This window comes from Rhipicephalus microplus, chromosome 6 (genome assembly GCF_043290135.1).
Source record: "Rhipicephalus microplus isolate Deutch F79 chromosome 6, USDA_Rmic, whole genome shotgun sequence".
NCBI lineage: Eukaryota > Metazoa > Arthropoda > Arachnida > Ixodida > Ixodidae > Rhipicephalus > Rhipicephalus microplus.
In genome coordinates, this window is record NC_134705.1 from 138,019,497 (window position 1) to 138,035,041 (window position 15,545).

At 41.6% G+C, this 15,545-nt stretch overlaps 1 protein-coding gene across 2 annotated transcripts; it reads left to right on the plus strand.

Moving 5' to 3' along the window:
• Positions 1 to 1,631: 1,631 nt before the first annotated feature.
• LOC119167326 (uncharacterized) lies at positions 1,632 to 13,151 on the plus strand. Of its 2 annotated transcripts, XM_037418795.2 has the most exons (5): positions 1,638 to 1,761; positions 3,231 to 3,370; positions 3,425 to 3,492; positions 7,798 to 7,878; positions 12,852 to 13,151. In XM_037418795.2, exons 1-5 carry the CDS (start codon positions 1,666 to 1,668, stop codon positions 13,040 to 13,042), a joined length of 576 nt encoding a protein of 191 aa, XP_037274692.1. In that variant the 5' UTR covers positions 1,638 to 1,665; the 3' UTR covers positions 13,043 to 13,151. The 2 variants fall into 2 exon arrangements, 1 of the variants encoding a protein (XP_037274692.1); XR_012883985.1 differs by lacking the exon at positions 3,425 to 3,492 and having other exon boundaries at positions 1,632 to 1,761.
• The last annotated feature ends 2,394 nt before the right edge of the window (positions 13,152 to 15,545 follow it).

Sequence of the window (15,545 nt, forward strand, 5' to 3'; positions counted from 1 at the left end):
GCTCCATTTGAAATAATTCATCTAGCATGTCCATATCCCGTGATATCATGCTTCAAAGTTTGATTGCATTTTTCAAGATTAAGTATGCAAGGCGGTGAAGACCAGTGCAATGTTACTCCCCGATGTTACGAACAGTCATACCTTGCCGGCCAGTAGTAAAAGGGTGACCGTTATCACCTTGCAGCTGCCATGCCGATGTCTTCAATCACGAGTTCCTAGGATGCCGCAACTGCTTGCGAATGCTTTGCTGATGCCTTCACTCATGAGTTCCTAGGATGCTGTTTTTGCGAGTGCTCCGTGAAAAGCTTTGGGAACGCACAAAAGTTTTCCAGATAAATTTTTCAAGTAAAACAATTAAGAGAGTTTTAATCAACTTCCACCCAATAAATCTCTAAAGGTGTCTTTATTATCGCAAATTAACGTATATTCCGAAGTTTAAATTTGTCCCCTGAGTAACTCAGGGGACAAATTGCAACTCATGATCACACAGTTAGACAAGCAGAGCAGAAAAGTAGATCTTAAAATTATTCTGCAGAAAACAAAAGTAATGTACAACAACCTCGGAAGAGAACAGCACTTCGATACAGGTAATAGTGCACTTGAAGTTGTAAAATACTATGTCTACTTAGGGCAGGTAATAACGCGGAGCCGAACCACGAGATTGAAGGAACTTGAAGAATAAAAATGGTTAGAGCACAATTGGCAAGCACTTTCAAATAATGACAGGTAGATTGCCACTACTCCTCAAGTGGAAGGTATATAACAGCTGCATCTTGGCTATATTTAGCTGCGGAGCAGAAACCTGGAGACTTACAAAGAGGGTTCCGCTTAAATTGAGGACGACGCAGCGAGCAATGGCAAGAAAAATGGTAGGTGTAACCTTAAGAGACAAGAAGAGAGCAGAGTGGATTAGGGAACAAACGGGGGTTACGGGTATCATGGTTGAAATAAGGGCTGATATGCACAAAACTTAAAAAAAGGTCATCTTCAAATTCTTCACTACATTTTTTTTTTTGTTTCGTCGGTTTAAATCTAGCTTTTCGTCGTCACCTTTTGTGAGACGTTATAAGCTTTACGTATGTGCATGATGTAGATAGTTACAAAGTACACAGTCATTTTGTTACGCCATTTGCCTGACACATCACTATGTGTTAAACATGAGGGGGTGTGTGCTTTATTTCAGCATGCGTGTTCCATGCGTCACTAATCCTTTTATTTGCCACGGCTACCGCAATACTGCAACCCAGCACAGCTCATTGTGGTTAAATTGTTGGATAGATGTGGTACCCGAGGTTGGGTTAGCACGTATAATCAAAGCCCCGTGTTTCCTATCGAATTTCTATTCGATTCAGTTAGAGCCTTCGTCAAAAAGAACAATTCCACAATGTACAGATTCGTAAGAACAATAAATGCAGCCTATATCATAGCAGACGTCTGCTTATAAAGGAACAATATTAGTATATCACAGCTGCTTTTTTTTTCCTTTGCTAAGCTATTCTACGTATAGGAGGTCGGCTCTGTGCAGATTGTTTTGCAAGGAATTGTGTGCATAAAATGAGTGAACTATTGTTGTTCCCATCATCTACCCTGCGCAAATTCAACGTCTGCGTGCTTCAAGTGCTATACAGAATATATGTGCTAACTGTGCGTTCTTCCAGAAAGAACATGAAAAAGATTTTTCCTACCATCCTACTTCTCGCTTATTGCAGTCTGCTTGAATGTATGTTCCCCATGATAAAAAAGACGTACGACATTGAAAAGGTACTTATGTAACATTTAATTTTTAATCTCTAATTCAGGCGCCACTAATATGCACTGCACCATATTAATTATCATTTCTTTAATAAATAAACATACCTAGAAACGTTTGCTGATCTTTCAAACTTGTGTGTGGCACAAAAAATACTCTGGCCTATTCAACCCAGTGCTAATTTGTATGGCGTTTGGAAATCACTGATGGTAAGGGCATTATAACGGCTGGAAATGTTTTTTCATTCGACTTCACGATGACTTTTAAGTAGATTTTGTTTCAAGCAAACTTACTTTGTTTATATACATATGCAGTGCTTCCTATGTCATTTTTTGCAGACGTAGAAAGCTGGCTCGATTGTGATATATTATTTTAAATAGATTAATATCACCTGCACAATCTAGCCTGACAGCTTTATAGCTCCCGGTGCATGCCAAAAAACAAAGTGTTCTTAGTGTGGTGCAATGTATATTTCCTGATAATGGGGAGAAGTGAAAAGAGTGAACAGGAAAGGTGGCGTTTTCTATGTAGGCACGAATGCAACATACAAGAAGTTTTGCGTGACCCACGCTATTTGTTCTCCATTCACCCTGGCCCAAGCTCCGGGCACATTCTTCATCCGCTCTGACAAGCACCTGCCCAAGCAATAGCATTCAATGTGGAACATTGCATTACACAAGACGCATATTGCATGTCACTGCTACAAATATTGCTTGGGTGATTTGCTCTTTGATTGCGTGTAAAATGTTTGGTTGGGATAGTACTTGATACACCAAGCATATGATCCTTGGTTTCAATAAGCTGGATAAAGCTGCGTGCTTGCGAGCACCGCCGCGGTGGTCTAGTGGCTAAGGTACTCGGCTGCTAACCAGCAGGTCGCGGGATCAAATCCCGGCTGCGGCGGCTGCATTTCCAATGGAACTGTAAATGTTGTAGGCCCGTATGCTCAGATTTGGGCACGCGTTAAAGAACCCCAGGTGGTCAAAATTTCCGTAGCCCTCCACTACGGCGTCTCTCGTAATCATATGGTGGTTTCGATACGTTAAAGCCCATATATATCAATGAATCAAAGGGTGCACGCAAATAGAAATGTTCGTTGCTCTCTTTGTCACTTCCCAATCTGCGTGCCCCGCCGCGTTGGTCTAGTGGCTAAGGTACTCGGCTGCTGACTCGCAGGTCGCGGGATGGAATCCCGGCTGCAGCGGCTGCATTTCCGATGGAGGCGGAAATGTTGTAGGCCCATGTGCTCAGAATTGGGTGCACGTTAAAGAACCCCAGGTGGTCTAAATTTCCGGAGCCCTCCACTACGGCGTCTCTCATAATCATATGGTGGTTTTGGGACGTTAAACCACACACATCAATCATCAAATCATCAAATTATTCCCATTCTGTGCACATGCAGGCCCTACAAGTGCAGCCGGCGAAATAATTCTCAGGTAAGCATCGCAGTAGTAATAAAGCCTTCTTACGTTTCTTGCAGTTTTTCTTGACAAAATCATTCATATGGACGTATAACACCTCCAGAGGAGCTGCCAGGACCTGCCAAGTGGACAGAGTCACGCATATAAACGATACTACAGTTACGTTCAAGCGCTACTTCTACAACGTTTTTCATAGGAAGTATGTTGCATTATTGCCGCATTTAGGAACCACTAACGTCATCTGTTTTTGCAGGACAATGATTCCATTGGAGGGAACATTGTATTTTGACAGAAAAGACCTATTGATTGTTCGTGCGCCAGGTAATGGGAAGTGTTTAATTAACTCCATCTAATAGCATGTGCAAGAGGACAATGCTAAGTACGTAAAAACTTGTGGATTCAGAAAACATTTACCGTAGATATAAAATGCATTCCCACTTCGTTAGGTTCAGACTTCTGTAAAACACATCCACTAGAAAATTATACTTTTAGAATTGCTTGTGAAAGATGCAATTGCTTGATTTTCTACCTCGAACAATATTCCACGATTTCAGGTTGTGCTAGTAGGCCGTATCATAACAGCCCAAGTTTACATAGTATTCACACTTTTAAATTGAAGCTTCACCTATTAAGAAATGATGTCTTGCATGAGGAATACATTAACTTGACTCAGACGTCCACGAAATACTCATGGAACTGCTCCATGTCACACGGCCATGTTGGCACCTTGTCATTGCGTGACCGTTAAACAAAATCGTTATGGTCATGTATTTCAGCGTTAGAACTTTTGTTGCAAAAATGAGGACGGAATCACTAATATAGCACTCTTTCATTTGTATGCATTTGATCACCAGTCACGTAGTTCATCGACTAACAATTATTCATTGAATTTCAACTGGTGTAATATTTGGTGTCTATTGATTTGATTCGGTCAAAAATTACAGGTTAACTGAAACGTCTAAAGTGATTCATAAAAAGTTTCAGTATGCACATTTCATATTTTAGCAATATTAGGTCGGTTGTTGTGTTTAAAGGGACTGTCTGCCGTCCTTCACTACTATTCTGTTTTGTGTCACAATAAAAAACATACCACCTTAAGTGTCTAATTTTGAAGTGGTTATCCGGAAAATGTGCAAAAATTTTTAAAACAGGATGTTTTCAATCTGTGTTAGGCCTCTTTGTATCGCTAGGATAAATGCCCTCGACACTTGTTAGTGGACGCGTTAGCAATCGTACTGCCGGTGAAAATCTAAAGCTAAAACCAACCTGTGGATCTGCCGGCCTAATGAAGTTTTCATTATTATAAAAGCAAGTAATAACAAGTGTAAAACCTAAAACTAAATTAAAAAGTAAATAAAATGTAAAGGTGCAGGTGCGATCAAATCTGTGTAGACGAAATTATTCAGCTTTCCTACATCAGGCGAAGCAAGGAAATATGCCTGAGCCAGCACTCGATGATGCTTTGTCATAAAAAAATGAATATTCCGTCACCACTTAGAGTGACGTGATATAAAATCCGTAAAGGGCATGTTTCGTTACAAGGCAACAGCCAGGAAAAATCTTTTACGTTTCCAAGTGAAACGACGTGACCGCGTCACTTTTATAGTTTACGTATTATTACGTTTTACTGAATAAGAATAAAAGAGTAGCTTCACCATACCCAGAGTAAGACGAAGAACAATCTTTTTTTTTTCACCTGGCATTACCATGACAACATTCTTGTAAGAAAATTACAGACATGTAACGCCGACGTAATTCCTTGCTGAGCAGACTCAAATAGGCTGTTGCAAATGTTTACCTGGAACGGCCCCCTGACTTAGTACTCTCATAGAGATCATTCCTTAACAATGCATCTAAAAGTGACATGTTCTGAATCTTCTTTATTAACTGTTCCATGAAACACCTGAGTGAAGAGAAATGAGCGGGATTAACACGAATATCTCTCGTGAGATATTCATTGTGTACCTAACTTCTGTGCACTCTTGCCATCACCGTCTCTATCACGTTCTCTTTAATGTTTAAATTGTTAGCCGTGCCAAGCATAAGGTATCTACGCATCAGTCGAAAACAAAGTGAGCTGCTGATGAACGCAGCTGAAGTTAAAAAAAATTGGCCCGAATTTGCATGTTACACTGCAAATTTCCTCGAAAGACGATAGTCTTGCGTCTGGAGAGAGTTAACAAAACGTTTATTTGATGTTCTACGCAAGAAAATCGGTGAATAGTATTCTGCAGGCACTGTGTTAAAGTGCCTCGAGTGTGTAGTGGAGGCAAACGAGCGCATCGAGGCACGTTAGACACGAGCGCCATCTGGCAGTTATCTTAGAAAACGAAGGAAGGCTTGCGCGCCTGCGGAGAAAGATGCGTGCTATTCTCGGAGGTGATAAGGTGAAGAACGCAGAGTAATGGACAGGTGCTACCACCATGTCATCGTAGCAAAGCGTTGGAAAAACTTACCTTTATGAGCATCGCGTTGCACTGTCAGCGCAGCGCGATAAACGCTACAGTCCTTGGAGTTACTTGTGTGTGCCTCTTCTAGTATAAAGGCAGACATGCGAAACATAGACTTGTTGTTATGGCCCCTTTGATATGCGCAATACTTGCTTTTTAATTAATAATCGCACAACTATGAACTCTAAACCTTGAGCAATATTCATGGGAGCTGCGGATGGAGTGGGCCATTTAAGGCCGTATCGTTAAGGGCAGACATGCAGACAAACGTATATATAGACAGACCAAAATATTTCCGTCGAAGGTCCCCAAAAAAAGACTATCGTCTTTAAAAGGAAACGAGCTGGTCATATCGGCCGCGTGGTGGTAGTTTGCGATAACACCTAACGTGCGAGGCCTGCTGTAGATTATTGGACAAGCCTGAGACAACGCTTTTTCGCACAGAGCATGATATAACCGCGATTGCGTGAAGGGAAGCACTAACTTTCGAGTGTTTGTTCACCTTATCCGACATCAAAATTGAAGTCTTACACAAAATTTGCCACTGGTATTGTGTACGAATTTCCGCTATTCTGCAGTAAGACGTTTGCTGGCCAGACGGAAAGGTGCGTCAGTAAGAGTGCGCGGGATTACTAGGTTTTGCTAGAAGGTGAAAATGGGGCACATTTGCTGACGCGCTGCAATTCTGAGAAGTGTGAGCCATGCCTGAATAAAATTCAGATTGTCGGCAGAAGCAATGACAAAAGGGCTCAGGAATTGTTGGAGCCATTCCACGCGACGTTCCTTATGTGTTAGTGATACGTCAGTGTCTCGGTCACAAGCAGTGATAAAGTGCTTAGACCACAGGTTGCGAATAGTCTGGTATACGCGCTTGATGTCTGCCTAGCTTGCAACGCGTGTCTGTACACGCCTCTCCGTTTTGATGCAAGACCTGATGAATCAACAGTTGAAACTTTGGGTTCCCCTCGTTATCTTGTCGCGCAAAATAGCAATGTTTTGGGGCTGGTACACCAAACGCAAATTACTTCGAGATTGCTGTTAGTTGTTCCTTAAGTGTATAAGAACCAACAGCACCCGTATTTCGTGAAGCGAAGGAACTTGAAGGGAGGAGGGAAGGTCAGTCACTCGGACAGCAGCTGTGAAATATCATTAAAAAGGCCTTGTTGGCCGATGTAAGTAGTTGGCTCCTACCCTTGTACGTGATGCTCTCTTGGCGCTCACTTCGTGTTAGAAGAGAGAACACGAAAAGCACTTCACTCCATAGAATAGTCATAATTTTATTTCAGTAGTTTATGCTGAAAGAGGTCGGGTCATTAAAAATCACCTGAAAGCCTTAGTTTTTATAACGCTGCATTATTTTTCTTTTTTATTCAGTGTTCGCACTTGCGGAGAAATTTTAGGAGAAAGAAACATAGACAAAGGTTTAGTGAAAGGCAGCGACGTTAACCGCAAGAATATTTTTGGTTCGCTATCCTGTACTGGGGAAGAGAAAATAAGATAGAAAAGTAAGAGGGAGAAAGAAAAGAAGATGGGTTTAAAAAAATAGAATAGCACACACACTCAAGCATTGGAGTGCCATAATCGTGTTGAGAGTCTGACCGCAGAAACTACAGCAGCACCTTTGTCACTTTCTTGACTATTCCGAAAACAAATTAATTGTTCCGAAAGCAGCCAGTTGTCGAGCCGTGTTAACATTGACGCAAGTTAGTGTCTTTATGAGCTATACTTAGGACAATCACACAGGAAGTGTGTAGTTGAAAGCTTTCATGTAATGGTGTTAGTTGCACTAACATCTCAAACATATAAATCATACTCCATGAAGTGCATGGGCAAACGAGCTAGTGGCACAACACTAATAATGTTTAACTCGGCGGACTTTTCATAACTGTTTCACAATACTGGCCTTCAGAGTCTGAATATTATGTCAAGTAATTAGAAGTTTTGGTTGTCAAATCATCATTATTATTTTCACGAAAATGCCTGGAAGGAGTCCTACATGTTTGAACAAGTAGGAATTCATTTCAGTGAGCGCATGTGCGATAAATATTATTTTTAAGCGCACAGCGAAAAGCTTCACACAGTGTTTGGCCGTTACATGATGTGAAAACCAACTGCTTACATCAAGTCTTTGCACTGTAAGCAGCAAATCGTTCATCATCATTGTATTGCTTTTCAGGTTACAAGTATAAGGAGGAACTTGTATTTTATGATGCCCACTTTAAATGCGCCGTGATTAAAATAACAACGCCTTATAGAGGTTTGTGCACACCTTCGCATTATCCGTTAGGAGCTCTATAGATTTTTTTGTTTCGCAGTACTCTTCAAATAACTCAGTTTCGGCATTTTTGACATATATAGTCATGAGCAATGGAACCTTGTTATAGTTCGAGACATTTCACTTTGTTATCGTTCAAGACATAACCACAAGCGGTAAGCGACAGCGTGAAACGTGGGCATGATGGTCATCGTACATTCATACAGAAGCCTACAAAATCTTAGGCAACATGACTACGATCAGTAAGACGTAATATTGCTGGTATTGCGTAACAAAATTATTTTTCATCTAGGAATTTTGAGGCGACGTTGTGTAGTGGTGCCTAAGAGAGCTTTGTGACGGTATATTTTCTTAGACGCCTCCGACACTAACAAGTAAACTTCGTGTTCTTATTTCCGGGGCGCAATAGCTATAGCACTAGTGAGTTTATCATAGCTGCGAATAATAGTTGGAGACGAGTCAATGCTCTCTTTATGCAGTGCGCTGTAAGCGTAACACTTGCATTCAATAAACACTTGTGCTTCTCGCGTTAGTAATTAATAGAACAACCTGATCAAATTCAAAAATGTGCTTATTTATATCTTTCCCTTAGATATAAATTAAAAATAATTTTCCGACAAGAATAGTTGGCCAGCAAAGTTGAATACTTTTGGAACATCCATAACAACATCGATAACAGGCCGTGAACTATTGCGGTCATCCATTACATTCAGTATTTTTCGCACCGTCTTTCCCAAAAAGTGGCGAAACCAGGTGTGAAAGTGGTCTTTGGCGCGCCTCGGAAGTTCTATACCCTATGCAAGCTAACAACAAAATACGTTGTTGGCAGATCAAAACCGGGAACTTGGTTGTACGTCGTGTTGCCAGTGTTGTGTACTGTATTCCTGTAACCTGTGGAAAGCAGTATGGCGGGCAGATTGAAGCTCAATAAGTGTGCGCTTGCGGCAGCAATTTTGTCGCGTAGGACTCGCAAGTCTTGGCATTTTAGTACACATGGAAAAGAATATGAACGTGCTTCACAGTATAATGATTGCGAACTTGTTTATAGTAGTTGTAATGAGCCGTCGAGAAAGATAGTGGTGGCGGCCAACATGGCTCGTCTGGGTAAAGCCAGTCTAAGCAGGCCTATCATTTGCCTTTTTCCTAAATATGCGAATTTTCTGTTTTAGCCCGCCACACTGTTTTCGTTAATTATTCACACGAAATTTTCTGATGGTTCATGATGCCCGAAAACTTACTATCCGTGTCGGCATCCTACGGCATCTGGGAAAACACTAGAAAGTTTAAAAAAATGATCACTGCCACCACACTTCTTCAGTATTTGTGGCATCATCACAATACTTCATAGCTTGGTCAAAGGTGGTTCGATCACGGAAGCAATGCGAAGTGAGCTGAGGAGCCTCTGATCTTGGAGGCAGTCCATTGCCGTGTCGGCTTCACAATGCTTTCGGATGGCGAAAGTGGGAATATTAATCCATAGACTGAGAAGAAAAAGAAAGTGTTTTTGCCTAAAACATTGCTGACTCGATATTGTATCCCGGCCATGACAGCTACAGTTTTATGGGGGTGAAATGCTAGACGAAAGTGTACTTTGATATATGTGCTCGGAACAACAGATCATGAACACTTCTGGAGCGTTTCACCTGGGTTCCCGTTGGTGGATACTTTGCACCCGATTCACTACTTTTCGACCCAACTTGACAACAAAAGTTTTCAGTTGGGGCATGGCTGGTTTCTGGCTACTTTTCGACTTCTTATTTTACCTAATCAAATTCGATTCGGCATAGAAGAGGCAAGGAGAGAAAAAAGAAGGAAAGCCACTTCGAATAAAAACACTCGTCTTGCAACTGCGTTTATTCCGAAAATCGCCTCATCAGGAAAACATATGCGCAAGCGCAGTCACACGAAATTGTCACTCCACAAAAAAAACTAATATCTGAGTAAACAACGCCTTTATAACACGGGTACGTTTAATCAGTTTAAAGGCCTAACTGCTTCGAAGAGAGCTTATTTCCTTCGAAATAAGATGCACTGAAGATTTCTTATGCACGCTTCTACAGCAATCTTATTCTGTAACGCCTCTTCAATCTCTCTAACATGCTTGCCCTTATCTCTCTTTCATGTCTACCCTTTGGTTTTACATATTTATCGATAGCAAGCAATCCTATATGAGGTGACATGGCCACTTTGGCTACATTTAGCTTGAGGTTTGGCGTCTTTTCCACTCCGCCCAATGGCAACTCTTCTCCACACTATGGCGTCACTAGAAACATATCGTGGGTATAGAACGTAAAACAACAACAGTTATCATTATTAGAGCTTTCTTTTAGTGCTATTTTTTAATAAGTGCTCATTTTGTCATTGTGCCTTTTTTCTGCAGTTGTGTTATAGCGCACATCTGGCTTCATGGGCATGCTTATAAGTGGAGTTTTTCATCAAGTTTACTTCTAAGCCAATGCTTAAGTGTGTGTGACATCACTTTGTTCTTCGCCTACTACGCCGTAAGCCATAATGCCTAATGAACGTGAAATTTGACTGTCTGCGTCTAGCGTCGGTGCCACTTCGCGTCCCGTGGCGTCTGGGACGAGCGCTGCGAAAATTCTTTATCACATGATGGCGTTAGTATACTACGTGATCAAGAGCACGCCTGCGCTTATTTAAAAACACACAGAAAGTACAGTAGTTTATTACAAGTAGCAAAGAGGAAACCAATGAGGGCGATTGCCTGCAAATTTTGCTAGGCAAGATCCGACGGCTACCTGCAACATCCTAATACTAATCACGATATAAGGTCACATAGTCGAGTGTTCACCACAGTTCCGTGGGCACCCGCACACATAACTGAAGCAAGACATGAAATTGAACGTAGATAGGAGCACGTCTATTGCTGGCTTTTCCGTTTCTTCGTGTTCTGTTTTTTATTTGAGACAAAGAATTGAGGCAATAGCAATTTTTCTTTCCCACAGCAGAGTGAATTGCTCAGGCTTCGTGCGCAGGTGTACACAATAGCATGCATGTGTGTAACTGAAGTTTTGTTGCCCTTTGAATTTCAGCCCCGTTAAAGTACAGCACTGAAAAGTTTCGAGGGTGTTAGGGCGACTTTCTGCTTCACCCCCCCCCCTCTCTTCTGGCTAAGCCCGATGGGGGGGGGGGGGGGGGAGAGCGGAAGAGGTTTTTCTCTATGTAGGAGGCTCAAATACCGAAATTCACTTGGTCATTTATGCTTTCGCTTAGGACGACTCGAAGAAGAAGCTATAGTGATCGTTTTTTCCCCTCAGTTGCTGTTTTGATGCTGCATCGCTACTTTTCCAAAGCTTCTTATGTCAATAAAGGTTTTGCATTGCCTCTGTGATCGAACCATGCTTGACTAAACCCCGATGAAATGTGATGACATGACCGTGTGACGTTACTTCACCTTATGTTTTCGTGGCGTCATAACGACGTCACAAATTAAGATGATGTGAGATGGTGTCATTACGTCATAAGGTAACGCAATTTCAGGAGACATTTATGCACCACTCGTCAATTATCTATTTTTTTCTCTCTCTCTTTGTAGCTGCATTCGCTTGTACAATAAGGTTGTTTTAATGATGTAAAAGATTTGTATTCAGGTTATTACCCCATATCCATCAAAATTTGATTGATGTAAGTCACCACTGTCTACGTTTGCCAACTAAATGCCTTTTTAACGTGTACTGCAGCGTTAGCCGTCCCTATATCGGTGGTGTTTATACATTGTTGATAGGTGGCAACATACTACAAGCGGTTTTTTTTTGTATCGCCTTGTTGACAGCAGATGAAGGTATCGCTCAGAACTTTTTGGAGGAAATGTTCTGAGAGCCCGAAAATAATTTTTTATTGCAAACATATTACCGTAGAGGAGCCCAGAGTTCAGGGAGGAGGACATTCTTTACATTTATTTCAGCAGTGGCATTGAAAGCAATCGTAAAGACGGGAAAAATATATGAACGTGTCAGTCACACCGACGAGGAGCAGGATGCTGAAAACTCATAAGGAGCGAGATACAGTTAACGTGCCCTCCAGCGTTATTTGTTTGTTTGATTTTCTGTTTGTTTGTTTGTGTGTGTGTGTGTTTGTTTGTTTACACAATCCTAAGCCAATGTGAGAGCATTTAAGGCACAATATTGATGAAGGGAAAACATGAGCGCAATTATATTCGATGCGTGTACCTCCACTCACTGTGAGGTTTTAATGTTTCAAGGAGCTGATCAAGCCTGCAGCATCCTATATAAGCGAAATGCGCACGTCGGTGGTATGAACACGACGGTATGATTGTATAACAGTTATTCAAGTGCTACAGACTGGGTTGTTGAATGGTTGCGTTCTGTTGAAGTAACCACTCGTGCCTGCCTGCACAAATAATGATGACAGTGAGTCATCTTTAGAAAATATCGTCAAGTTATGAGTGCGGTCCCGGGCAGCATGGTGGCGTTACTCGTTGTCGCTTATTAACGGCAAGTCTGCTACGCAGGCTCGGTACGTACCTTGCAGTGCCACTGATTTTATAAGTCAGGCATAGTTCACACAGTTTTCACGCAAAAGCAGAAAAAGTGTCTATCGCACAAAAGCCGTCATCGCGGAACCGAAATATAGCGTATCGCAGAGTGGCTTGAAAATAGATGGAGAGATATTTCGAACTTCTCACGATGTGGGTGAATATTTTGGTCTAATATACGCTTCATTGCAGCTACAGCTAATGTCGAGAGTTACGCTGAAAGCGGCATGGAGTTCGCCTCCGCACCTATTGTATGTCCGCATTCCAGTAGATAGTTTTACACTACTCCAGCCGTCATCTTGAATGACAAAATAATATCACAATTACCAATAATCTAATGTATTGGGATTACTACGCTGCTGTGTATTTTACATTCAATACAATTGTCTGTCACAAAGTCTATGTTAGTATCATTGATCTGCGCATTTGTCTTTTATAGGTGGGGTTGTGACGCATGACTTGCGCGTTTGGAACGCTTACATGAAGTTTGGCCCGGCGTCTGACTGTGTGAAAAAATTCAGCAAGAGAGAGCCCCATGGGCGGGTCGTTTATTCACGCAAGTGTCGTGGCATTGTGGACGGCCTCGAGCCATTACAACTTCCACAAATGCAGCCGCAAAAACTAGAATAGTAACACGAGTCGTTCATACGTGCCACTGCAACGGCATATTTGTCTATGAATGTATATACATTGATTAGCTTGTCGATGTGCCCTAGAGTAATAAATAAAAAAACATGTATGATTGAGCGTTCTTCCGTACCTTCACAATAATTATTGCATCAAAGTTGGGCATATATCTTAAACAATCGTCTTAACACCCTCTTTAAGTTGAGAATATATGACATGAGCGGAAACTCTCCAGAATTTCAGCACCTAATAGCGACGTGAAGCAACTACATCTACGGTAATCACTGGCTCTTGTGAAATGATACCAGCCTTTACTTATATTCAAAACTTTTCCCAGTAAAACACATGTAATATATGTAGTCAGGCTGTTATTGCTCAGTATTCGAGTGCCTCTTTAAGAGAATTCACTCAGGCAACAGAGGCGAATGTCGTCCACTATTCGGTCTCCCTCTTCAAAAAGCCTGGCTCCTCTTCTTCCTCATCTCTTCCTCTTCATATTGCTCCCTTGACGTTTTAGACTCACAAAGCTTCATTCTGCTAGACCTCATTGTGAACACCAGCTCGTGTTATATTAAAAGAGACAACAAAGATAAATTTTATGTCAATGCTGACGGCTGAAATTGTGGTGCATAAACCTCGTAGTGGTTGTTTTTACATAAAATCCCGTTTTAAAGGTCCGGATTGCGTTAGTGCACTTAAAGTCAGCCGCCTGTAATCAGTTTTTATCGGGTCACTGTTGCCTTGCCCAACGTTACCCGTCTTTGCTGTGCGGCCACCGGCACTTGTAGCAGCAGAGTTAAAGTACCGGCAGCCCCAGCTGTAACTATGGCAATTGAACCATTTTCGGCTTGCTTGGTTCGACTTGGCCCCCCTACATGGCGCCACCTATGCAGCCTAACCAGGCGAAAACAGAACTTTTGGACGACTCGTGCTATTCTCCATACTAACTTGAGGCGTTTTTTTTTTTTGCATAAAATAAACAAAAACCAACAAGCAGCGTTTTATTATGTCTCTCAGTGCACGAAAAGTTGTTTTTTTTTTCATTGCGCTGGCTTTATCATTACTGCATGATTGTAGTAGGACGCTCGCACGTCATCGGGATGAATTCCAAAATGCAAACTCATAGCAAATGTCATATGATACATTTAGCTTAATTTCTCGATAAGTAGTGCGTTGCTGTTGATACTATTGCTCTTTTAGACATTGTCATACATTGAGCTTTCAGCCTGTCATAAATTGTTATTTGCCTTTAGCGTCCCTTTAAAGATAAGAACTATGAGTGCGCAGTCTTTCTGCCGGGATGCCCCCAGGTACAGGATGGTTTTCAGCATGCCATGGTGCGAAGCCGTGTTCATTACTTGCAAGGATGCACTAAACCTAAAAATAAAAAGCTTTGAGTTTACCATATAGAAAGCTTCGAGTTAGCTTCGAGTTTAAGCTTATCTAAAAATAAAAAGCTTCCAGTTTAATCATACCAAGGCAATTCGGCAGTGTTCGTACTGCGCACATACGCACCCACCGTACGGCTGGTATCCATAAGCATGAACATATGATTAATAGTGCATATCAGCGCAAATAACACAGGCGGACACAATAGAAGACCCAGAGCACCAAAATTCGAACAATTCAGCACCTTGGAAAGCCTTCGATTTTTACACAGTGATATCCTGTTGCGACAGCAATTCGCTGGACATAACGATATTACAAGAAGTCATCACACGGAAAAGCATAGGCCCAGCTTTTTTATATTAGTGAGCGTGACAGAGGATGTACTTACGCAATGAACCTTAAAATAAATAATATTCTCTACGTCGATGATATCGCACGTAGTAGAATTTCCGCGTATTGGGACAATACTACAATCGGAAAAGTTTGTCCAACACCCACAACTTGGGGTCAAAATAAAGGTGGTTTTTGGCTTATTGTTGTTTTATTGTTGGCATAAGCCAGAAACCACCTTTCTTTTGACCCCATCAACAATATACATATAATCCCTGCATGAGAATGGCTCTTCAATCCCAAATATTTAATCCGCATTTTTCACTGCATGTGAAAACAAAAAAAGAACAAGCTAGATTGTTGTAGTTTCCACTAAAGTTCCAATGCTTACGGGCCGCTAAATAGGCTTCGCTTTTGCTGCTTTGATAACTTTTAAAAATTTTATTTCTTTCGGCATTGTTTTCTTCATTCATTCTGTGTTTTTTTTGTGTTGATTTGCGTTTCTCTCTACACATATTTCGTTATCTCTTCTGTTTTCGTTTTGTTTCTCTCTGCAGTTATTTTTTCAATTTCTTTGTGGTCATCCTTCCTACCCTACTCCTTTCTCTCCTCCTCATCATTTTACCTCTACTACTCAGGCTCACTTCATTTACTTTCCACCGGGCTAACTACACTATACAGTACTTGTTCTATGCCCTGTTAGCGAGCTCGGAAAGCCGGGTAGCGAAGGCGTTCGGCATTCCAGGAGTGCGGGTTCCGGGTTAGGGTACCCGATTTCGTATACCGT

Excerpts from the sequence above, each read along its gene's own strand:
- LOC119167326 (XM_037418795.2), top strand. The coding sequence starts at position 1,666 with ATGAAAAAGATTTTTCCTACCATCCTACTTCTCGCTTATTGCAGTCTG. Across the intron at positions 1,762-3,230 it reads AGACGTACGACATTGAAAAG|TTTTTCTTGACAAAATCATT; the intron begins GTACTTATGTAA and ends CGTTTCTTGCAG. Across the intron at positions 3,371-3,424 it reads TACAACGTTTTTCATAGGAA|GACAATGATTCCATTGGAGG; the intron begins GTATGTTGCATT and ends CTGTTTTTGCAG.